This window comes from Salvelinus sp. IW2-2015, linkage group LG31 (assembly GCF_002910315.2).
Source record: "Salvelinus sp. IW2-2015 linkage group LG31, ASM291031v2, whole genome shotgun sequence".
In the NCBI taxonomy this organism is placed as follows: Eukaryota; Metazoa; Chordata; class Actinopteri; order Salmoniformes; family Salmonidae; genus Salvelinus; species Salvelinus sp. IW2-2015.
In genome coordinates, this window is record NC_036870.1 from 3,744,952 (window position 1) to 3,771,664 (window position 26,713).

At 41.6% G+C, this 26,713-nt stretch overlaps 1 protein-coding gene across 2 annotated transcripts; it reads right to left on the bottom strand.

Moving 5' to 3' along the window:
• Window positions 1-920: 920 nt before the first annotated feature.
• Window positions 921-24,265, bottom strand: vps72a (vacuolar protein sorting 72 homolog a). Of its 2 annotated transcripts, none has more exons than XM_023976441.3 (6): window positions 24,017-24,265; window positions 10,796-10,948; window positions 9,189-9,303; window positions 6,100-6,276; window positions 5,361-5,505; window positions 921-1,593 (listed from the first exon to the last, which is right to left on the bottom strand). In XM_023976441.3, exons 1-6 carry the CDS (start codon window positions 24,131-24,133, stop codon window positions 1,200-1,202), a joined length of 1,101 nt encoding a protein of 366 aa, XP_023832209.1. In that variant the 5' UTR covers window positions 24,134-24,265; the 3' UTR covers window positions 921-1,199. The 2 variants fall into 2 exon arrangements, with proteins under 2 accessions (XP_023832209.1, XP_023832210.1); XM_023976442.3 differs by lacking the exon at window positions 24,017-24,265 and adding an exon at window positions 20,612-20,812.
• Between the last annotated feature and the right edge of the window lie 2,448 nt (window positions 24,266-26,713).

Consider the following 26,713-nt stretch of genomic DNA (forward strand, 5'->3'; position numbering starts at 1 on the left):
CCTGTATGCGTTTGCTTCAAGTTGTGTATTTACAGTCTTACGTATTGCGTTGTCATCAAGTCCAATTCTACTGCTAGTCCGTTATAGCCTAGTTCGTTAAATAGTCTGCCCCATATTTGCTAAATATGTTGAACATGTTTGCAGTCCACATAATTCTAATTGCGTTGCTTCGATATGGAAATACGTTGTTAAACATAGGCTATCGCATTCACACTGATATAGGGGCTAGGCCAACTGTAAATTGTAGATCCTCAAAAGAAATCAGCAGTTGATATGGAGGACTGAATAGTTTGGAGGAGCATGTCTTTGAAAATGGGGATGGATAACCTACTTGAACAAGTGAAATGCAGCTATGTGAATTGTGAAGAATGAAAAAGCACGAGGGAAAAAAACTCCAAGATATTTCAAAGCAATCTCAGTAGACCATTTAAAACTCCCTTTATTCATAGGCTACTTGGCTAAAGGCCAGCATAAAAATACACACCTATGAGATTCTGCTATTAAGGAGAGGGTAGGGTGTGCTTGGTTTTTAATCAAGTTCAATGAAATGCGGGGAGGAAACAGAGTGCTTTTTTATGTTTCTAAATATGAGATCTCTCCTTCCATGAGAACTGTGCGTCATGACTGGATAGGCTGTGCTCCCGCTCTCAAAATCCATGCCATTACCAACTGCGTTTACCGTTAAGACCTGCTTTTTGTGGGTCTTAAAACTTCCCATTAGCACTGCATGAAATTGTCACCATTTTACTCGTTTTAAGGACACACTTCAAATATTGCCACTGGTCCCACAGGTAAATTGCCAAACCTGGTGTTAGGTCTGTAAAATGCCAGTGCGCCTGTTTTTCCATGACGAAATTGCAAACTAACCTGCGTTTGACACTTGCGCCTCCTTAGCTCCAGGCAAAAAAAAGGGACCAGGATGTTAAAGGAAATTTATTGAACATTTTATTCACATACCTACAGGAGAGTAGCTCTGCAGGAACAGGGTTGGAAAGCACCGCTTTATCCCAAATGTAAATTCTATTATTCCAATGTTTACAAACAAGAATTTCCATAGCCCTATGCTTCAGCTGTACACCAAAACAAGTACTGGGGCTGCCATTTTGCTGAAAGATGAATCCCACTGTAGATTTAAATCTTTGAACAGATGTGGGGCTCTAAATTGAAGGAGGACATGACTTCTGAGAGAATAGAAGCCTCTACCTTGCAACTGTGCTCTGCTTGACCATTTTCTGGCGTGCACTCCTGGAACCTGAGGCATCAACCACAGAGAAACCCCCAGCAGAGTTGGGGAATCCATGAGCTGCCACATATTTGCGGTAGGCTTCGCGAATAATGCGAAAGGCTCGTGTGTTGGCATAGGGGATGTCTGTAACTGGGTCTCTGTATAATGCAGCCTTGTGGGTGACAGGACAGACTTCCTGGGTGGGGGGCTGGGAGCCGGTCCGCACAGCCTGGGGGAAGGCAGCGTCAAAGGCCTCCTCGTCGCTAAAGGTGATGTAAGTGCGGGAGCAAAGACCTCCCAAGGGTTGCTGGGAAGGCACTGGACTTGGTGCCACAGGAGCAACGAGCAGCGGTGTGTCCTGGTCTAACCTTTAAATAAACAAATACAAACACTTTAGTTAGTGGTACATAGACTCCCTGGCTAAATAAAGGTTAAATATGTAATGAAACAGACTACCGACAGAGGGCAATAATAGCTTTATTGAAAACAATGCTGTACTCTACTCCAGGTCTACACTGTGGCCATTGCCAAGTAGCCTAGACTAGTGGCTACTTGGGCTTAAACAACAATGAGACAAAAACGATACAGAAAATGCATCCAATATTACTTTCACATTCAAATAGTACTTGATTTCAGCAAGACGGCTGCTGCATCCTGTCTGCGTGTTTTTATTTTACCTTTATTTAACTAGGCAAGTCAGTTAAGAACAAATTCTTATTATATATATATATTAAAACCAACAACGTAGTTAAGAAAAATAAGTTAAAGTATTTACTAAAATAAACTGAAGTAAAAAATTAATAGAATAAAAAATGTAAATTAAGAAAAATAACTAGGGATGCACGATATAAATCGGTGAACATATCGGAATCGGTCAATATTAGCTAAAAATGCCACCATCGGTATTGGCCGATGTCTAGTTTGACACTGATGGTAAAAACTGATGTCAAAGCTACTGTGCATACCTATATAACATAGGTACATCACGCCACGTAAAATGTTGAACTACACGTGCAACACAGCATTCCTAACCTAGCCCACAATGTCTGCTGTGTTGATCGAGCAGTCAACAAGTCGAGCAGTCATTTGAAAGAGTAAGAACATTTCAGCGAGACAACTCAAAGGCGAAATCCATTAACGCCAAGATAATGGAATTTATTGCCTTTGACAATCAACCACTCTCTGTCATGGGTGATGTTGGCTTTCGCCGACTGGTTGAGGACTGGTACACACTACCAAGTGCGCTATTTGTCAGATGTTGTCCTACCAGAGTTACACAGTAATAGCATCACTGCTATTAGTTTCACAACATATACTATTGAATGCCATTTGGGTCTTTGCGTATCAAAAAAGATACAGTAGCACTGTCAAAGCTGTACAAAAAAGTCTGCAAACAAGTAAACACCGGCCACGAACGATGTGTTCACAATAAAGCGTTGGTAATAAAGCATAATTTGTTCAACCGCAACTTCTGGGGTAGCTAGCTTTAGCTTGCTACCTAGCTAGCACCAATACAACCAGGCTGAAAACAACAACCAATAGAAGCTGCAGTCAGTCATTTTCATTATTCTTAGCAATGATTTAGGAATTCTTGTGATTAAGTATTAGCTAGGTTGCCACTTGTTCGCCTATTGAAATTGAACTTCATGAAAACTAAATAGCTTGCTAGCCACTTCACCCTGTTGCCCAAAGCTCACGTTATAAGCAGCCAGCTAGCTTCATCTGGCTAGTGACGCTCGATCGGACCGGGTTATGTGTTGTGAAGTTAGCCACAATAGTGGAATTCGCGGTTTGCCTTCAAAATAAAAGTATGTCATTGACATTGATGCAAATTAATACAAATAGAATTATGCCATACTTTTATTTTGAAGGCTAACCGCAAAGTCCACTATTGTGGCTAAACCTTATTGCGGCTAGCTTCACATAGATGGGTCTGATCACCATTAATCAAATAAGAACCGTAGATGATGAAACCTAGATTGTCAGTTTGCATCCATGAGCTAGCTAGCCTTTTTTTATGACCAGCACTGTAMGTGCGTGAGACAACTTCACCAGGATCATAGCATATGTATTGATGAATTGATGTGATAGTGTAATAACCATGTAAAAAAATTATGAACATGTTCAATTGTGTGAGGTGCAGTCATATTCAGGTCCTGATTTGTCAAATAGTGTTATTTGACACGTTAAAGTGTTATTTGACATGTATCTTTCTTGACACCCAAACGGCATTCTATAGAAATCTTGGTTGAGAATGAAACGTCTGAACAAATTAACAACGAAACAGCACAGCAAGTAAGTGAAAGAAATAGGTTTTGATTATGTTTTACTGGTAATGGGGACATATGGACTACAGGAAAAGGAGGACCGAGCACGCCCCCATTCTCATCGACGGGGCTGTAGTGGAGCAGGTTGAGAGCTTCAAGTTCCTTGGTGTCCACATCAACAACAAACTAGAATGGTCCAAACACACCAAGACAGTCGTGAAGAGGGCACGACAAAGCCTATTCCCCCTCAGGAAACTAAAAAGATTTGGCATGGGTCCTGAGATCCTCAAAAGGTTCTACAGCTGCAACATCGAGAGCATCCTGACTGGTTGCATCACTGCCTGGTATGGCAATTGCTCGGCCTCTGACCGCAAGGCACTACAGAGGGTAATGCGTACATCACTGGGGCTAAGCTGCCTGCCATCCAGGACCTCTACACCAGGCGGTGTCAGAGGAAGGCCCTAAAAATAGTCAAAGACCCCAGCAGCCCCAGTCATAGACTCTTCTCTCTACTACCGCATGACAAACGGTGCCGGAGTGCCAAGTCTAGGACAAAAAGGCATTTAACAGTTTTTACAGGTAATCAAATGGCTACCTGGACTATTTGCATTGTGTGCTCTCCCCCAAACCCTCTTTTTACGCTGCTGCTACTCTTCGTTTATCATATATGCATAGTCACTAACTATACATTAATGTACATACTACCTCAATTGGGCCGACCAACCAGTGCTCCCGCACATTGGCTAACCGGGCTATCTGCATTGTGTCCCGCCACCCACCACCCCCTTATTTACYCTACTGCTACTCTCTGTTCTTCATATATGCAGTCACTTTAACCATATCTACATGTACATACTACCTCAATCCGCCTGACTAACCTGTGTCTGTATGTAGCCTCGCTACTTTTATAGCCTCGCTACTGTATATAGCCTGTCATTTTACTGTTGTTTTATTTCTTTACTTACCCATTGCTCACCTAACACCTTTTTTGCACTTTTGGTCAGAGCCTGTAAGATAGCATTTCACTTGTTGTATTCGGCGCACGTGACAAATAAACTTTGATTTGAGGGTACTATGGTGTTGAACACTGAGCTGTAGTCAACGAATAGCAGTCTCACGTAGGTGTTCCTTTTGTRCAGGTGGGAAAGGGCAGTGTGGAGTGCAATAGAGATTGCWTCATCTGTGGATCTGTTGGGGCGGTACGCGAATTGGAGTCGGTCTCGGGTTTCTGGGATGATGGCGTTGATGCGAGCCATGACCAGCCTTTCAAAGCACTTCATGGCTACAGACGTGAGTGCRKCAGGCCGATAGTCATTTCGGCAGGCTACCMTAGTGTTCTTGGGCACAGGGACTATGGTGGTCTGCTTCAAACATGTTACTGGAACATTTTCACCAGGTTGTGTTTTTATTTGTCGGCTTTAGGCATATGCATTTTATTTAGTTGAAGACTGCTGCATTGGCTATCTCGGAGTTCCATGAGCAGATTTCTTTAGCCGCCAATGGATCACAGTGTAGGCTATCAATGTGTCCATATGGCAAAGGCTGGTGCTCTCGCCTTAGTTGAATTKGAATTTTCAGATTTGTATCATTTTCAATTCTGATTTTTATGATTAACCACATGACAATGACTGCCTGTCTTTAGGACAACACCTTTGAAAAAAAAAACATGCCGGTCTAATGGAAATCAAATGCCTGTCCAACCGATTCATTTTGCCGCCGGCCCTGCATTTATCCAGAAACTAGAAGGCTTTTAACGATCTGTTTCCAATAGCATTGCTACATTCTTGTAAAAAATAATAATCTGAAACTCAAATGCATATATTCAGCAAAACAACATGTTCCCAACCCCTAAAAATGTGTCTCCTTACCCTTCTACATCCACGTTCTCCTCTTTTAAGATGGAGTGGGGCACCAGGGGCATGAGGACAGAGTGGTAGCGGATGGTGGGGCCCTCAAATCGCCGCTTCTTATGGACCTGTTTTTTCTTGTCAGCCTCAAGACGCTCGTAGTTCTCTTTAAAATAAGAACATACAGAAATGGTCCAATTAACACYACCCTGGCCAAGCTCTGGACATATTTTCTCACATTGTTCAGTATGCAGTGCCATGTGTCATATCTTTTAGCGCTAGGTATTTTTTCTGTCAATTATTCTGGATGGGCAAGAGACCCATTCACGGCTTTGTGCGTGGACAAATCTCCGCTCCGTCTCATTCTGAGACATCCATTTTTCCCTTCCCTGCTTTTGTCCTTAAACCTCCATTTTAAATATATTTTTAGAGAGTTTATTTCCCACCAACGTCATWAATATCAAACCATGTAATAGGGATTAATAGGAACCCATTGTAATCCATTCAGGTAACATGAGCTGTTAACTTGTATATTCAAGTTCCACTATATGTCTGTAATTACTATTCAGGTAGTTTAAACACCTACAATTATGGTGTGCACTCCCTTGTATTTTTGCACAATTTCTTGTTACTGTTTCACTGTGCCTATGTGGACGGTGATGTTATGAATCAGTAAACTTAATTGAACTTGAACCACGTCGTCGTTATTGGGAATTAACGGGTCAACTCTTGACCATTTAGATTCCCCCTTTAGTCTTACCTAGGGATCGGAGGTTGAGCTCAGCAGTTATTTTGGCCTCAGCCAGCAACTCTTCCTGGGTCAGGGGCCGGTCGTGGTGGGCTCCCCTCCGCCGTCGTGGGGCATCCTGTCTTTCTTGCAGTCGCAGGTTGGTCTTCCGCGTATGCTCGCTGGTCGACTGGCGCACAGACTTCCGAGCTGGGGAAGTTGCCAGTCAGTGACAAGGCTTACAGGGATGTTCCACTCAAAATACAATTTAACATTATTAAATTAGTCAATTACCCAATACGTGTCTGCATTAGATTTGACAATATTGGCAAAATCACAGAGTCAAAAAAAAGGTAGAGGACGCACCTCCTATCTTTGCCATTAATCGCTTCTGTGACAGCATGTGTAAGCTTGTGGGTCGGTATCTCCCTTTTAACGTAGTCAAATGGCTTATTCTTTTGGGGTTTSAGTGGGCATTAAGCCAACGTTAATGATTTACTGCCCACAGCAGTGCTGGACTGTTGCTCAGGCATATAATTAATTGGTAGTTCCCTCCTGGATGGAATTCTGTGATCCCCATAACCCAGTTGCAAGTTCCACCAAGTTATGTTCCATTCTATGAGTCATTTGTACCGAGTGTGCCCTGTACCRTTTCATACTATGTGTTCTTACATATTTGACTATTTTCACAAAATGTAATGTTGGCACATTTTTCAGAAAGGGATACTTTTGTAATACGAGTTGGACTGGACTGTTTGTAAGGCGTTGGGCCATATGGTAATACTGCCAACAATTAAAAACTGTTTTTTAGACATTTTTGCTAATGTGTAATTAAAAAAAATATGGAAATATCACATTTACATAAGTATTCAGACCCTTTTACTTAGTACTTTGTTGAAGCACCTTTGGCAGCGATTACAGCCTTGAGTCTTCTTGGGTAGGACGCTACAAGTTTGGCACATCTGTATTTGGGGAGTTTCTGCCATTCTTCTCTGCAAATCCTCTCCGGCTCTGTCAGGTTGGATGGGGAGCGTCGTTGCACAGCTATTTTCAGGTCTCTCCAGAGATATTCAATCAGGTTCAAGTCCGGGCTCTGGCTGGGCCATTCAAGGACATTGAGGCTTGTCCCGAAGCCACTCCTGCGTTGTCGTGACTGTGTGCTTAGGGTTGCTGTCCTGATGGAAGGTGAACCGTCACCCCAGTCAGGTCCTGAGCGCTCTGGAGCAAGTATTCATCAAGAATCTATCAGTACTTTGTCCCGTTCATCTTTCCCCACGATCCTAACTAGTCTCCCAGTCGCTGAAAAACATCCCCACAGCATGATGCTACCACTACCATGCTTCACCATAGGGATGGTGCCAGGTTTCCTCCAGACGTGACGCTTGGCATTCAGGTCAACAAGTTCAATTGTGGTTTCATCAGACCAGAGAATATTGTTTCTCATGGTCAGAGTCCTTTATGTGCCTTTTGGCAAACTCCAAGCGGGCTGTCATGTGCCTTTTACTGAGGAGTGGCTTCTGTCTGGCCACTCTACAATAAAGGCCTGATTGGTGGAGTGCTGCAGAGATGGTTGTCCTTCTGGAAGGTTCTCCCATCTCCACAGAGGAACTCTGGAGATCTGTCAGTGACCATCAGGTTCTTGGTCACCTCCCTGACCAAGGCCGTTCTCCCATGATTGCTCACTTTTGCCGGGCGGCCAGCTCTAGGAAGAGTGTTGGCGGTTCCAAACTTCTTTCAATTTCTTCAACATCATGGCTTGGATTATGCTCTGACATGCACTGTAAACTGTGGGACCTTATATAGACAGGTGTGTGCCTTTCCAAATCATGTCCAATCAATTGGATTAACCACAGGTGGACTCCAATCAAGTCGTAGAAACATCAAGGTTGATCAATGGAAAAAGGATGCACCGGAGCTCAATTTCGAGTCTCATAGCAAAGGGACTGAATTTTTATTTGAATACATTTGCAAAAATTAGGAAAAAAACTGTTTTTGCTTTGTGATTATGGTGTATTGTGTGTAGATTGATGAAGAAAATATTAAATTTAATCAATTTTATAATAAGGCTTTAATGTAATAAAATTTGGAAAAAGTCAAGGGGTCTGAATACTTTCCGAATGCACTGAGAAAGATATATACACACACACTACCGTTCAAAAGTTTGGGGTCACTTAGAAATGTCCTTGTTTTTGAAAGAAACGTTTTTTTTTTTTTTTTAATCCATTAAAATAACATCAAATTGATCAGAAATACAGTGTAGACGTGGTTAATGTTATAAATGACTATTGTTGCTGGTAACTACTTAATTATTTACTTAAAAATCATACAATGTGATTTTCTGGATTTTTGTTTTAGATTCCGTCTCTCACAGTTGAAGTGTACCTATGATAAAAATGACAGACCTCTACATGCTTTGTAAGTAGGAAAACCTGCAAAAAAAACGGCAGTGTATCAAATACTTGTTCTCCCCACTGTATATATATAAAACGATACCATATATAAATWTCTCTGAGACATCGGTTGTGTAGATCCAGCTATGGTGCAGGTGGTGACACCAGAATTTGACTCCAGTTATGAGGAAGGCTGTGCGTGTGTGTATCAGCACTAGGAGTTGACGACTACTTTAGCTCACTAAGTAACTTCTGACAGTAAAAACTAAATTGTGATTGTTGCTGGTATTTAAGAAATGACACATCGCTACTGTGTCCCAAAATGTTTGCTCAAAATGATTCATAATTTGGTCTCAAAATTACATTCCTACCATGCTGTCATCAGAAACAGGCTTTCCAACAAGAGAGATAGCCTAGACGTAGCTATTTTAATTGACTCTTTCCACCATGCATATCTGCAACGCCCATGTTTGTTTACAGAGAATTCCGTTTAAACGTGAGATATTCAATGAAATGTGCAATTTTCCTTGGGCGTATGGGCATTTTAAAGGACACATCTCAGATAATGCCACCCTCCCACCTCAGTGTAAGCTTGCTAATGTTATATTGATAAAATTGCCAATCCTTACGTTATGGTAGGAAAATACCACAGCCAATACTGTAAACCCACTTGCGTTTGGGCAGTAAGTTGTTTTGCTGAAAATAGAGCCCGTATAGATAGAGGCCTCTTACTCTCTCCAAAGTCCTGAAACTCCAGCGGCACCCTCCTCTCCATTTTGACTTTCTCCGTCTTCTTCAGCTCCTCCGAGGGCCTCTTTGGTTTAGGCTTGGTCACCTTCAGAGGTTCCTTGGAATAAAACAACCAACATGTGCGTAGGAAATTTGCATACAGTATGAAAAAAACATGCAAAACCCACATGATTTATTCAAGTTCATACTTTGATAAATTTTCATAAATGGCATTATCTAAAACGATTAGGGCTGTCTCCGACAAAGAAAAAAACTTGGTCGACCAAGAGTCTGTTCTTTTGGACCAAATAGTAAAACGTGTATTTTTCCATATACAGTGCATTRGGAAAATATTCAGACCCTTTCACRTTTTCCACATTTTGTTACGTTACAGCCTTATTCTAAAATTGATTAAATAAAACATTTTCCTCATCAATCTACTTCCCTATAATGACAACGTGAAAACAGGTTTTTAGAATTCTTTCTAAACTAGCGCTCAGGACCTCAGACTGGGGCGAAGGTRACCTTCCAARAGGACGACCCTAAGCAAACAGCGAAGACAACGAAGGTGTGGCTTCGGGACAAATCTCAATGTCCTTGAGTGGCCCAGCCAGAGCCCGGACTTGAACCCGATCGAACATCTCTGGAGAGACCTGAAAATAGTTGTGCAGCGACAACCTGACAGAGCTTGAGAGGATCTGCAAATAAGAAATGGGAGAAACTCCCCAAATACAGGTGCGCCAAGCTTGTAGCGCCATACTCAAGAAGACTCGAGGCTGTAATCGCTGCCAAAGGTGCTTCAACAAATTACTGAGTAAAGGGTCTGAATACTTCTGTAAATGTGATACTTTTTAAAGTATTAATACATTTGCTAAAATAAAAACCTGTTTTCGCCATGTCATTATTGTGTGTAGATTGATGAGGAAAACATTTAATACATTTTAGAATAAGGCTCTAACATAACAAAATGTGTAAAAAGTGAAGAGGTCTGAATACCTTCCGAATGCTCTGTATGTAATATAACCATATATCATTTCAATGTCTTAGACTGATGGACTGTGACATCCCCACAGCCTCCACAATGGATCAGTCCACACAGTCAGGCGCGCATCAGACAGGTGTCTTGTACACAATGATATTTKGTTTTTCTTTTGCTACTGCTCAACTAAAATAATTCTCGGTCGACCAATAGCCTATCGACCAAACAATCGACCAGTCGACTAAGTGAGGTCGGCTCTAAAAACGATACCAAAATCAAATGATGCACATCAATGTCGCATGGTAGGGGGTCCAATATGGGTTAACTTTGAGCACCTTCTGCTCTTGAATGGATGGTCATACGCGAGTTGTGCCAAGACGATGTTCTATCAATGTGTTTGCCACGGTCTGTTAGGCATACACGTGGCCCTGATTATAACCATTTCTCTCATGGGTAAATGTGCATGGGAATTTTTGTTAAAATCAAAAAGGGTGATTAATTCAATATGGAATGACCCGGTATTAACTTTTAGTTGMAGTCTAGTGGTTGATCGCCTATGTTCGCGGTCCCCCAGGGGTGCACATTGTGGTTGTTGGGTAGAAGTAGTGAGGATGCAAGTGCATTAAGTTACCTTATAAGCTTTGGTGACAACTCGACTCTTCCTGCGAGGCGCATCATCCTCCTGGTCACTATCGGGCTCGTCACCCTCATCTATGTCAAAGTCACTGTCGACCTCGTCCTCTGTGTCCGAGTGCTCCCCTCTGTACTCATCATCTCCTGATTCCTTGAGGGAGAGTCCAAATCAAACATACATATTAATAATGGTCGGTAGCGAATGGCCAAATAAGTGTTTTATTTACATGGACCAAATAAACCCATAAAGCAATACAGTCTACTTTATAAAAATTGCCGGTGTCCAGGAGTTATAATTGGGACCATGCAWACTCTGCTAATGCAGATACAAAAACAGAGATATCAAAAGGGCAAGCTACAATACGGCAAAGTTAGCAAACAAGTAACTGCATTGAAGCCGCCATCTTTATGCACGCCAGCTAGTAGAAAAAAGCTCAAGAGAGAAATATATCACTCACTCAATGCTAGTAGCCCCTACAACACCGTCCCCACAGAACACTGACTTGAATGGGAATGTCTGTTCTAATAATACTTTGTGTGGTGTGAAAATGTGAGCCAGCGATGTACCTACTCATAAGACTACACAGTGAAGAGTCCAAGATACAGGCCAATTTGATTTMAAAACTGATCCATTATTTTWWTTTWTTTWWTAAWTYYMRGYYCMKAKTKWARWTWKWWWWYYWMGGMGGGGGGGGACACAAACTCAATATAATTTAAAACGACTAAAACCAAATCGAAACAATAATGGACCTATATTCATATATTTTCTTGACTGTCCAGGCTGCTAACAATCATTACACAGTCAGGGAGCATCACAAATGTAAAAAAAAATATGGATAGAGGACTCTTTTTTTTTGTTGCACATATTGACAGCAAGGACATCTAACACATTTTTAGTGCGACCTTCCGGACATCGTTGAAGACCGAATGCAGCCCCCAGCACAAAATTTGTTTGACACCCCTGCATTCGGCCTAAGTGCTTTAAATCATTCTGTAGTCTAAGGAAAGTCAATTTTGAAGTTTGCTGTATACTCACATCTGTCCTTTGTAGCTAAATGTTGCTGTAATTGGTTGCTGTAATCCATACGTTACGATAAATGAATAATGAGGTCTCCACCAAAATTCGCATCAGATCTGTATACGGCTGCCTTGCATCACAACCAAACATGAAGCGCCATCTCAACAATTAAACACATTTGATTGGACAAAAGATCTGGTTTGGAACTCAATTAGCCTAATTCTCTGATATGCGTTTTAGCAAAGGTCACCTGTAATGCATTTATCATCAAAAAGTATGGATTCCTGCAATCAATAACATCACAAACACAGGCATYTGTAAGCTTCACAAATTAAGGTTTCAAAAAAGAAGCTAGTGATAAAACAAGTAAAATCCGCCAATCTCTTTATTTCTCTACTTCAGCGTTTCCCATATTAGGGTTCACAAACACAAAGTTTCCCGATTTGAAAATGGGGTCACCGCTTAGTTTAAAGAACCACATCTACGCGAGTAAGCTTCGATATCCGCGGTGGGGACAAAGAGCGGTTTCTGTTTCGCTCCTACAAATTTGGCTCGAACTTTTGACCGTTTGAAGCTATTAGCTATTCCTAACAGCTAAAACTCCAAGGAACACAAACAAGGACGCACACAAGCTGTGCAGGACTCGACGGGGAGGGGGGGGGGGTGTTAGTTGGCTAACGTTGATAAAACCAGAAATAATTGGTGATATAAAGGAAACGTTGCCACAGCCCTACCTATTAAGACACTTTGTTGGTCATGGAATTTTGGATGATGTAATTGGCRAGCAAAATGACCCCGGTCACCGTAATAACCTTTCGAATAGCATTTTTATCCCCCCTGACGGCATCTACTGTTATAGAAATAGAATGGGCTTCCCCATTCACGTCAATGATGGTGTGATGGAAAATGTTTGTGCTTTTCTAATAACCAATTTCTGTGTTCATGCAAGTGACTGATTGCAGATARTGAWKGWYWSSWRWCMWTCAYTACGCCCAGACCCTTGATTTGAGAATGAAAGATATCTCAGTTTCAACGTCTCCGCTTAGAGAGAAGAAGCTTCATGAGGTARTGGTCGGTCACATGAATGAAGCAAACGTTAATGATGAATTAATTATGAATGACGAATAAGCTAAATCATGCAAATATAACTTGTCTGCAGTATATAAGAGAACAYGACTGGCCTGGGAGAGCTCCTGATCGACATGTGTACTTGGTGCATTACGTTGGTTGGAACCTCTCCAGCGCACTGATAATATAGAATTATTGAGGTACCCATAGCAGCAAAACAGGAAGTAAAATGTGCTAAGATTTGATTCACATTACAAAAAATATGAGCTAAATCAGTTATCATTTGAATGAACATTCTATAGTACCATGGAAATTATTGCATCACAATACCAGTCAGCCATTGAGTGTGTAACCATGAGTTTAGCAGACAAATTGCCAGGGTTAGATGTTCCTGGCCTGTGTGCTGCTGCATTGTGGTCATTCAGTCAGCTGTTCGTTCGACAAAAATAAATACAAATAATCACACACACGGCAGTTTATAAAGGTACAKCACCCTGTTCATGAAAATAGATACCTCCTACAGACAGTGAGTCACATGGGCGTGGCTTGCTATATACACAGCAGGCAGACAGGCATCCAGGCATTCAGTTACTGTTCGAATTAACGTTAGAATTGGCAAAAAGAGTGACCTAAGCGACTTTGAGCGTGATATGATTGTCGGTGCCAGGCGCGCCGTATCCAGAATCTCAGAAACGGCTGCCCTCCTGGGCTTTTCTTGCACGACAGTGTCTAGGGTTTACCAAGAGTGGTGCAACAAACAAAAAACATCCAGTCAGTGGCAGTCTTGTGGGCGAAAACAGATTGTCGAAGGAGGATGGCAAGAATCGTGCAAGCCAACAGGTGGGCCACAAAAGGCATCTCGGAACGCACTACTCGTCGATCCTTGTCACGGATGGGCTATTGCAGCAGATGACCACACCAGGTTCCACACCTATCAACAACAAAAAAGAAGAAACGGCTCCATTGGGCACGCGATCACCATCACTGGACAATTGAGAAGACAAACATTGCCTGGTTTGATGAATCCKGGTTCCTGTTGCGTCATAGTGATGGGAGTCAGAATTTGGCATAAGCAGAATGAGCCCATTCTGCCTGTTCTCAACGTTACAGGCTGGTGGCAGCGGTGTACCATCATGTCAGCATGAACCAACATCCCTGTAGAATGTTTCCGACTTGTAGAATCCATGCCCAAAGAATTAAGGCTGTTCTGGAGGCACAGACTACAAGACGGGTGTACCTAAAAAAAATCTGTCCGTTGACTTCATAGATTCTACAAGTGTCTGGAACTGTAATGGAGGGATGAGACACCATTCTTCCACAACAAATTCCATAATTCCAAATTATGGAAGACTGGTTGAGACTGTTGTTTTGCGGGTACTATTTAATGAAGCTGCCAGTTGAGGACTTGTGAGGCGTCTGTTTCTCAAACTAGACACTAATATACTTGTCCACTTGCTCAGTTGTGCACCGGGGCCTCACACTCTTTCTATTCTGGTTAGAGCCAGTTTGCGCTGTTCTGTGAAGGGAGTAGTACACAGCGCTGTACGAGATCTTCAGTTTCTTGGCAATTTCTCACATGGAATAGCCTTCATTTCTCAGAACAAGAATAGACTGACAAGTTTCAGAAGAGTATTCGTTTCTGGCCATTTTGAGCCTGTAATCGAACCCACAAATGCTGATGCTCCTTACACTCAACTAGTCTAAAGAAGGCCAGTTTTATTGCTTCTTTAAATCAGAACAACAGTTTTCAGCTGTGCTAACATAATTGCAAAAGGGTTTTCTAATTATCAATTAACCTTTTAAAATGATAAACTTGGATTAGCTAACACAACGTGCCATTGGAACACAGTAGTGATGGTTGCTGATAATGGGCCTCTGTATGCCTACGTAGATATTCCATTATATTTTTTTAAAATAAATGAGCTGTTTCCAGCTACAATAGTCATTTACAACAATGTCTACACTGTATTGCGGATCAATTTGATGTTATTTTAAGTGGACAAAAATGTGCTTTTATTTAAAAACAAGGACATTTCTACGTGACCCCAAACTTTTGAACGGTAGTGGTATATACATTCTAAAATATATATTTTTCTAAACTAAACTAATGAACAACACTGTCTGTAAAATGTATGTAGAAGCCCATCTATTTTACAATAGTTATATTTTGTTTGTTTTTAGTCCTGCCCTTTACTCTACCCTCAACCTCTCATCTATGTCTGATGTCCATACAGTTTGATTTCTATTTYCCATATATTTTTATCTGTGCTGTTTCACAAAATTTCTGAACCTATATACATTTTACGGAAACAGTACATTTTACATTMCTTATCTCATGCCTTTCATGTAACTTTTTTCAAATCATCATTAGTCACAGCATGCAGCCGTAGAATGAATTAAAAATCAAAACATATAGCCCAACTAAAAAGTTACATAAATAACTAAATTAYGCATATAAGAGTACATATTTGTTAAGCGTTCAACACAAATTATTTGGAGAAAATATCCTTTCTATTTTAATCAGCTTTGTTCAATTGTATTCGCCATTCTATAACATATTGCCACGAAATTCTAAGCAAATCTTGTCTGCTAAATGAGTGTAGCACACAGCCATATGGCATAGCCAGATCAGGACCTAAAATAAGGACAACTCAGAGTATGCTATTCTGTTCTTCACAAGACATATGTGGCAGGGACTACGGACAACCCCGGAATACAAAAGGAAAACCAGCCACATCGTGGACACCGAAATCTTGCTTTCCAGATAAGCTAAACACCTTCGCCTGCTTTGAGGATAACAGTGGGACTGCGGGCTCTTGTTCTCTGTGGCCGACGTGAGTAAGACATTTAAACTCGTTAACCCTCGCAAGGCTGCCGGCCCAGATGGCATCCCTAGCTGCGTCCTCAAAGCATGCGCAGACAAAACGAGAATTTTTTTCCCAGAAAATCACATTGTAGGATTTTTAATGAATTTATTTGCAAATTATGTGGAAAATAAGTATTTGGTCACCTACAAACAAGCAAGATGTCTGCTCTCACAGACCTTCTTTAAGAGGCTCCTCTGTCCTCCACTCGTTACCTGTATTAATGGCACCTGTTGAACTTGTTATCAGTATAAAAGACACCTGTCCACAACCTCAAACAGTCACACTCCAAACTCCACTATGGCCAAGACCAAAGAGCTGTCAAAGGACACCAGAAACAAAATTGTAGACCTGCACCAGAATGGGAAGACTGAATCTGCAATAGGTAAGCAGCTTGGTTTGAAGAAATCAACTGTGGAGCAATTATTAGGAAATGGAAGACATACAAGACCACTGATAATCTCCCTCGATCTGGGGCTCCACGCAAGATCTCACCCCGTGGGTCAAAATGATCACAAGAACGGTGAGCAAAAATCCAGAACCACACAGAGGGACCTAGTGAATGACCTGCAGAGAGCTGGACCAAAGTAACAAAGCCTACCATCAGTAACACACTAACACACTGTATTGTGAGATTTTGAGTGAAAACCTCCTCCATCAGCAAGGGCATTGAAGATGAAACGTGGCTGGGTCTGTCAGCATGACAATGATCCAAACACACGCGCCGGGCAACGAAGGAGTGGCTTCGTAAGAAGCATTTCAAGGTCCTGGAGTGGCCTAGCCAGTCTCCAGATCTCAACCCATAGAAAATCTTTGGAGGGAGTTGAAAGTCCGTGTTGCCCAGCAACAGCCCCAAAACATCACTGCTCTAGAGGAGATCTGCATGGAGGAATGGGCCAAAATAACAGCAACAGTGTGTGAAAACCTTGTGAAGACTTACAGAAAACGTTTGACCTCTGTCATTGCCAACAAAGGGTATAACAAAGTACTGAGATAAGTATTTGGTCAATAACAAAAGTTTATTTTCCACCATAATTTGCAAATAAATTCATTAAAAATCCTACAATGTGATTTTCTGGATTTTTTTCCCTCATTTTGCCTGTCATAGTTGAAGTGTACCTATGATGAAAATGACAGGCCTCTCTCATCTTTTTAAGTGGGAGAACTTGCACAATTGGTGGCTGACTAAATACTTTTTTGCCCCACTGTATATAATATAAATATATATTCCGAATTCCATTCCTTTACCTAGATTTGTGTGTATTGGGTATATGTTGTGAAATGGTTAGATATTACGGCACTGTCGGAGGTAGAAACACAAGCATTTCGCTATACCCGCAATAACATTTAATTTATTTATCGAATCAGTTATTGTTTTCTTGCACAAACCGCGGGCAACACTTGTCAAACTCACACATTTATCTCAAAAACACAGGGATGCCGATTAGCACGGGACTAGCATTATCAGAGGACCTTGGAGTTCGCAAAAAACAGAAGGTTATTCTGGCTGGAATTGTTACTCTCCTGACATGTAAAAATTACTGACATGGTAGATTCGGAAAGGACAAACATTATAGATGTGGCGTTTTGTGCTCGTGCACATAATTACATTACCTGACCTCCCCCAGTAAAACTAATTAATAGATTGTTTTAATGTGAAATGAATACGGTTGATTTTTAAGGTTAGGCAGAAGTGTAGTGAATAGTCCCACTTTTTAGGATGTCAATATAAATGTATGTATTCATGGTTGTTTGTAATTTTGTCTTGCCGTTGAATCATTATATGTGTTGTTTTTTCCATCGAGGACCACGTTGGAAATAAGTATTTTAATTAATACTTTCAAGTAGGGATGCACGATATATCGGTGAACATATCGGAATCGGACGATATTAGCAAAAATGCCAACATTGGTATCGGCCCGATGTCTAGTTTAACGCCGATGTGCAAAACATGTCAATGCTGACGTGCATACCTATATAACGTAATGACGCCACATAAAATGTTGCACTACACGTGCAACACAGCATTCCTAACCTAMCCCACAATGTCTGCTGTATGGATTGAGCAGTCATTTCAAAGAGTAAGAAAATTTCAGCGATACAACTCAAAGGCGAAATCCATTAACACCAAGATAATGGAATTCATTGCCCTTGACAATCAACCGTTTCTCTCGTGGGTGATGTTGGCTTTCGCGACTAGTCGACCACCGGTACACACTAACATTACCAAGTACGCTATTTTTCAGATGTTGCCCTACCGGAGGTACACAGTACTAGCGTCACTGCCATTAGCTTCACGACATACTATGGAACACCGTTTGGGTCTTTGCATGTCAAAAAAGATACTATTTGACGCATTAGCTTTTAATTTGGCACGTCAAACACAGTTCCATTATAGAATGCTGTGTGTTCTGAATTTGCACATGCAAGCCAAGCACCACCACTACTATCAGTAGCACTGTAAAATCTGTACAAAAAAGTCTGCAAACAAGCAAATACCGGCCACGAAAGATGTGTATACAATACCGCGTTGGTAATGAAGCATTATTTGTTTGACCACAACTTCTGGGGTAGCTAGCTAGCTTTAGCTTGGTACCTAGCTAGCACCAATACAACCTAGCCTGAAAACAATGACCAGTAGAAACTGCAGTCATTTTCACTATTCTTAGCAATGACTTAGGAATCCTTGTGAGTAAGAATTAGCTAGGTAGCCACTTGTTGTTCGCTTATTGAAATTGAACTTCAGAGCTAACGMTATAAGCAGCCAGCTAGCTTCATCTGTCTAGTGACGCTAGACCAGACCGGGCTATGTACTGTGAAGCTTGCCACAATAAGGATTAGGCACAATAGCGGAATTTGCGGTTTGCCTTCAAAATAAAAGTACCTCTTTGAAAGTGATGCAGAAGGTTACAATTGGTGGAATCATGCCATATTTAGACTATTTAGAATGTTATAAACAAGGTTGGAATGTGAAGCAATGAAATGGGGTATCAGTTTACTCTGTGACACCCACAGAACACAATTGTTTAGAGTTTACGCAAATATTAGCGTTGTAGCTCTTATCGAGGGACTGTGACTGTGTGAAATCCCCTCCCCAGTCAGCCTATTGTGTGTATTGACAATCATATTGCACTGTACAAGCTTTACCTAAGGATTGGGGATCAATGAAATGGGGTATCAGTCTGCTCAATACTAAATATATTTTTTCCCAACGTCCTCCTCAGAGTTAGACTCCAAAACATCCACACAGTATAGTTTTTACACTGGAATAATGTTCAATACACATAGGTTGACAAAAAAATGTGGCTCAATTCACAGTTGTTTCAGAGTCCCGCAATAAGAGCTATGACGCTAACGTCCTCTGTGTCACTGAGTAGACTGATACCCCATGTCATTGATAAGGCTGTACAGTGAAATAAGTATGCCCCCAACGCAATTCTAAAGTTTAATACATCCAGTGTGATTTCAACAGATTTGTGAAATTAACAAATGATTGTCTTTTGCTGATTTTACATAACATTCCAACAGTCTACTTTAATTCTGAAGGCTAACCGCAAAGTCCACTATTGTGGCTAGCTTCACATAGATGGGTCCGACCACCATTAATCAAATAAGAACTGTGTTATAAATGAGGGTTATTTTAGATGACACTTTAGATATGACCAGGTGAATCCAAGTGAAAGCTATGATCCATTATTGATATCACTTGGTAAATCCACTTCAAACGGTGTAAATGAAGGGGAGGAGACTGAATTGTTAAGCCTTGAGACAAGGACTGTGTATGTGCCATTCAGAGCAACATAGCACCCTGCATTCCACTGCTGGCTTGCCTCTGAAGCTAAGCAGGGTTGGTCTTGGTCAGTCCCTGGATGGGAGACCAGGTGCTGCTGTAAGTGGTACTGGAGGGCCAGGAAGAGGCACTCTTTCCTCTGGTCTAACAAAATATATAGCCCAATTCCCCAGGGCAGTGATTGGGTACATTTCCCTGTGTAGAGTGCTGTCTTTCAGATGGAATGGTAGACAGGTGTCCTGACTTTCTGTGTTCACTAAACAGGGCATAAAATTAACGCACGCCACCCACCAAATGCAGGTCAATTTAGGTACTGGTGGGTAAGAATGTCTATTTCACCAGGTGGTCTACAGTGGGAGCATTACATTTGCAAATAAAAATACTCCATAAGTCAAGTATGGGCACATGTTAGGAAAATGCTGCAGTATATAATTTTTGCTATTTTGTTTCATAGCCGCTAATTGCACAAAGAAATTACATATCCTACTTAGCGCAGCAACACTGCCTGGCATGGGAGCTGTGTGCAATGAGTAAAGGGCTGATAGATTCATTTTGAGGAACTTGGCACAGGGCTAAAAGTTGGTCTAATTTACTCAAAAGTCTACAAAGTGAGACTGTCCACGTGTTTCTTAGCTATTTCCATTGTTGTTTCAACTTTAGTTTGAGTCAACATAGAGATCCTAGACAGATGCCAAATCTCTCTCTCATACAAGATTTGTACAATCAGAAATGTACAAATAATTTCATCTTAATTTAAGATGATAGTAAATGAAAAAAAACGCAGGTTTAAATAATTACATATTCCTCACTAAATTTAATCACTTAGAGATGAAAGAAATGATCCTATGCACAATTTAACAAGGGGGTCAGAGCAGCAGCAGGCTGAACGTTTGACGTCCCTACTCTATTATCTGTCCCTTGATATTAAAACACTGCAGCTAAAGTAGAAACCACTGAATTTAGAGAGCTGACCATCACAGGATTTGGAAGAGATCTGYGTACTGTTCGCTAACTACATTTTTACAGTACACTTCGTTTCCCAACCACTACTGCGACGCTAAATTAGCTACTTACGTCGTTGAATCCGCCGTATGTTGTTTTGTAGAATTCATCTTCTTCAACATCTAATAACTTAGACATGCGGTTCCCCGCCGTTTTACGGGGCTCTTTACTAAATGCTAAACTCATGTTGAACTAACACAGCTAGATTAATAGGGAACGTGCTAGCTGGTTGAAAGCTAACAATCAAGTTATAGTTAACGTTAGCTATCACAAAAGACTTTGCATGCAGCTAATGACGTCGATATGGTGCGACATGCTTTTTCTTCTTCAGGTTTGACCGCACTACAGAACCTTCTTCGGTGAGGTTTAATGGCGGTTGGCATCAAATATGTTGCATTACCGCCACCTACTAGACTGGAGTACAACTCCATTATACTTTGCTTGAAAAAAAAAAAAGGTATAAATAAACAAATTCCATTCCATCTAACACTACCCTACAAATAAATAAAATAACCAGCTTACTCCACTATTTAAATCTATTTAGTCCTACCTCATGCCAACAACCTGAAAGGATGGGACATCACCACTTAATACACCCTGTAACTCTTCTGATGTCAAGTCTCGCACACCCAAATACCTCTCTGCAGCTCCCAACACAACCTCAATTTCTGCAATTTTACATTCCATCCCTGCAGTACAGTTGATAACCATTCCTACAAATGCTGAAAAATCCAAACTTACTGAAACATATATCACCTTTTGGCCTATCCTTCTGTACTGGTACAGATCTACTACTCACACCACTCCTCTCCAGATCCCTCCCCCATCTTCCTCAGAAAATTACTTCTGCACAACCCTAACCCTGGAAACCTCAACCTGCCTCTCTCGTACGGGACATTTCTGATCCCCAACCCCATGGGCTGGCAACTACTTCCCCGTATGCTACACAATCCTTTGTCTCATGCCCTTCTGCACACTTCTCCCCTCCTACACACTGCTGCCACATGCCCATAAGCTTGACACCTGTAACAACGTAATGTATTCGGTACAAAATCTCATACAGGATAACTTATATATCCTAACATCACTTTGCCTGGCGAAGACTCAACATCAAAACTCAAAAGAACAGACAATGACTTTTGTTTCACCACTCACGCCACCCTGTCTGCGTTGCACCGAACGACGAGCATCACAAACACTGGGAATCTTCTCCTTCAGTTGGTCAACTTTAACATTTACTGCTACCCTAGTAATCACTCCTTTCAATGGCACCCTTTTTTTGAGAGTGAAACAATTCAGATTTCTTGCCCCCATTCGTTTAACGCAGAGCGCCTTCTCCCTCTGACCAGCTGAAACACAAACAATTATCACAAGACCACTTCTGGTTACCCTCACCGATTCCACAGTACCCAATTCTGTTTTCACCCAATCTGAAACCACAAATAGATCAGCCAAAAGGCAAGGGTCCACTTTRTCCAAAAACTTCCCTCCTGTCAGACTCATCTTTATCCTGACCCTCGGTGCAAGCCTCGGTCTCTGAGAACTTCACCATTCCTACCACCTCCGATACTTCACCTTCAATCACTTAAATTTCTCCTCCTGTCTTCAGCTCACTCTGCTTATACTTTCTACCATTGTTCTTAATAAACCATCTCCCTTTTTCCCGCCATTTTTAACCAACTCAAGGTCACCACATTGGCGGGTGGTCAACTTGCAAGGCTCTACAGTGRGAGCATTACATTTGAGAATAAAAATAGTCCTAAATCAAGTATGAGCACGTGCGAGTTTTGGTTAGAAAACTGCTGCAGTAGCTGTTTAAGTATTTCTGCTGTTTTGTTTCATAGCTGCTAATTACACAAAGAAATACATATCTCACCTAGCGCAGKAACACTGCCTGACATGGGAGCTGTGTGCAATGAGCCAAGTGCTTGACAGATTCATTTTGAGGCGCTTGGCACAAGCCTAAAATTTGGTCTAATTTACTCGAAAGTCTACAAAGTGAGACTGTCCTCGTGTTTCTTGGCTATTTACATTGTTTTGTTTGAACTTTATAAGTTGAAGCAGCACACTCAAATTAGACATCCTAGTCAGATCCCAAATCTCTCTCTCTCACACTTCACTGTAAAAGCTACACCTGCTGTATTCGGCACGTGACAAATAGCATTTCATTTGATACATACCACAGGACTCCAGTGGCCCCATTACCACGGTAAACTTCCACCCTTAAAGGAGCTGCTGAATATTTAGATTAAAAGACTCTGGTCACACACTTTTATGAAATTGAGCAATACACCACATTACTTCTTACTAATACATTTCTTGTTTAAAAACATTATAAAGCACGGTCATCTGTTTCTTTAATATCATTTGGGCTCCCGAGTGGCGCAGAGGTCTAAAGCACTGCATCTCAGTGCTRGAGGCGRCACTACAGACAKCCTGGTTCAAATCCAGGCTGTATCACAACTGGCTGTGATTGGGAGTCCCATAGGGCGGCGCACAATTGGCCCAGCGTCGTCCGGGTTTGGCCGGTGTAGGCCGTCATTGTAAATAAGAAMWWKTTCTTAACTGACTTGCCTAGTTAAATAAAGAAAAATAAAGTTTAACTTTTTTTTTTTACGGCAAAACAAGTATTAGATGTTTTTTATCTACCTGCCATAGTGGCTGGTGGACAAAACAGTTCATTTTAAGCCCTTTCACTAAAGATCCCATGGCAATTATCGTAAGAGCACGGGTGTTAACCCTGGTGTCCTGGCTAAATTCTCAATCCGGCCCTCATACCATCACGGCCACCTAACTACCACCAGCTTCCAATTGTCTCATTCCTCTCCCCTGTAACTATTTCCCAGGTCGTTGCTGTYAATGAGAATGTGTTGTCAGTCAATTTACCTGGTAAAATAAGGGRKAAATAAYATMTWAAAAAAGTAAMTGCCTTGGTTTGAACGGGTATGTAGTAGGTTCCAGGTGCACTGGTTTGGGTCAAYAACTGCAACTGCTCAATAGTTTCCCATGTGTATCAAGAAATGGTCCACCAACCAACTTGACACTACTGTGGAAAGAGAGCATGAGTCAATATGGACCAGAATCCCTCCTGTGGAACGCTTRCCACACATTGTAGTCTATGCTCCAATGAATTGAGGCTGTTCTGATAGCAAAATGGGGGGTGCAACTCAATCTTAGGAAGGTGTCCATAAACCACTTAGAGACGTAAAAAAAGAAAGATCTTAAGCACAATTTAACCAGTGGGTCTTATCCAGACGCAGGCTAAACGTTTGACGTCCTTACTCTATTCTCTGTCCCTTGAAATGAAAACACTGCAGCTGAAGTAGAAACCCCCTGAATTGAGAGGGCGGGCCATCTCTTCCAAATCCTGTGATCTGGGTACTGTGTAATGTTCGCTAGCTACATTATTACTTTAATCACTACTGCAACGCAATAGCTAGCTATCTGCCAAGACAGCTAGCTAAATTAGCTACTTACGTCGTTGAATCCACCGTATGTGGTCTTGTAGAATTCATCTTCCTCTTCAGCATCTAACAATTTAGACATGCGGTTCCCCGCCGTTTTACGGGGCTCTTTGCTAAATGCTAAACTCATGTTGCTCTAGCTCAGCTGGGAACGTGCTAGCTAGCTGAAAAATAGAACTTGTTTGTTGTTAGCTACCACAAAAGACTATGCAGCAGCTAATGACGTCGATATCAAAGATGTTCTATTAAAATATAGCACATCCTGTCGTTTCCAATGGGAGGCAAGTGAGCCGAGTAGGTGGGATCAAGTGTCGATATGGGTTTTTCAAAGTCGCGTTTATTGGTCTAGCAGATGTCAGTCAGATGGATTAGTGACGTCAATAAAATACATCGTCATCATATTCAAACTAAGTTCAAAATGAGATGCGGACGGTGATTTGAAAAACAGAGAATGACCTCTCGTAGCTAGGCTTGTTCCTAGGCGAATGACTGAGTTCACAGAGAAAGGACGATACGGGACGGGACGCCTCGGCGCAAATGGAGTCCCTAGAGAAAGCAAGAACAAGATGGTTGGAAGTAGTGCAGTATTATCATAAGGAGATGAATACTTGGAAAACGAGGGAATGGAGGAGAAAAGAGAGAGTGGAGGTCTAAGAGAGAGGGAAGAAGAGGTTGAGCCAGATAAAAATGGTGGGGAAAAAATGGTTTGTTAAAGAATGGAAGAAAATGTAAGCAGAGGGAGCTGAAGACAGGAGGATACATGGAAGTGAATGAGGGTGAAGTTATTGGAGACTGATGTATGCACTGAGGATCAGGGAAAAGATGAGTCTGACAGGAGTGAAGTTTATGGAAAAAGTGGACTCATGCTGTTGTATAGCACACTGTATTACTTATACAACTAATATAAGGACAGGACATGAGACTGGAGTAGAAATTAACTTGGGCAGTGTTTAATGCATTTCACAGGAAGAACATTCCAAGCATTTCAACGTTAGGTAAGCAAGGAGGGTTACAGGTGCCCTAAAAAGGGACAAAACTAGAATATCAACACACAACACTTGCCTTTTGGCGGATGGATTTGTGGTTTCACGGTGGGTGAAAAAAAAAATAGTTGGGTGTTACACGCACACCTCTAGGAAGAGGGAACGCAACACCCTGCTACAACTCAACTCAACTCCCCGTGGAGTGAAAGAGGTATGGGATTGTAGGTGTGAGTAAGGATGACAGAGGCAGAGAATTGACCATTTACTGGAAATGTTTTCCTTCACACAGTAAATTTGTGGAAAAGGGGCTGAACAGAACCAAAGCAAAGAAAGTAAATGTCAAAGTCCCCTCTCCTACCTTACCTGCCTACCCACTACTTACCTAACTTAGCACCACCTGGTGCACTAACCAAAATACAGGGGGTGGTCCACCCAGGTCTTACCTAGTGTGTATAGACAGTAAATACTACGGGTTATGTATGCCCGCAGGCCTCTTGCCTAAGCACTCCCTAGGTGCCTTCCCCTTCCCCCCTGGGAACAAATGAAACAGAATTTTACAAACAATTTCACACAAACTCAGAAACAACACAGGACATCAAATAAGCTCTATCTGACTGAGCAACAAATTAACACAGAACATAACCATCAGCTCTCTCAGCAACAACTAACATAGTACATACCAAATCTCTATCTGAGAAACCACCAACATATGATTATAACCCTCAGCTCTTTCTAAGAAACAACCAAAACAGGCTATCACCCTCAGCTCTTTCCCAACAAAGGAACACTGGCTTATATAAAGCTGTAATGGGATACGCTGTATCCTCTGACGAGGGCGGAGTCAGCTCCAATTAGCAATGGCCAACCAATCAGCTGCTTGGGGGAATTTCAGGAAGCCATCCTGAAACACACACATACCAACAAAACCACAACACAGAAACTGGGGAACGTAACATTGGGTAATGTGGAATCGTGAGGGTAACCAGAAGTGGTCTAGTGATAATTGTTTGCGTTGGTCAGAGGGAGAATGCGCTCTGCGTAAAACGAATGTGAGCAAAAAAAYCAAATTGTTTTGTTCTCAAGAAAAGGGCACAAATGAAAGGAGTGATAACTGGGGTAGCAGTAAATATAAAAGTTGACCAGCTAAGGGGAAAGATTCCTAGTGTATGTGATGCTTGTCGTTTGTCGCCAGGGTGGCGAGAGTGGGGAAACATAAGACGCATTGTCCGTTCTTTTGATTTTTGAAGATGACTCTTTGCCCAACAAAGTACAGGATATATAAGTTATCCTGTATGAGCGTGTGTCGAATACATTACGATGTTACAGGTGTCAAGCTTATGGGCATGTGGCAGCAGTGTGTAGTAGGGAGTGTCCAAGGAGTGAGAAATGTGCAGAAGGGCATGAGACAAAAGAACGTATATTGGGGAAAGTAGTGGAATGTGTTAACTGTAGGGGTGCCCATGGAGCTGGGGATCAAAAATCTCCCGTGCGAGAGAGGTTGGTTGAGGTTTCTTTCTTCACTGCCACCATGCTGAGGCAGTGAAGAAAGTAGAGGAAGATGGGTTAAGAGGGAGGAGTGGTGAGAATAGTAGAGATAAACCAGTACAGAGGGATAGGACAAAAAGTGATATGTTTCAGTAAGATTGGATTTTTAGCATTTATAAGCAATGGTTATCAACTGTACTGCAGGGATGGAATGGAAGTGCGAGATTTGACATCAGAAGAGT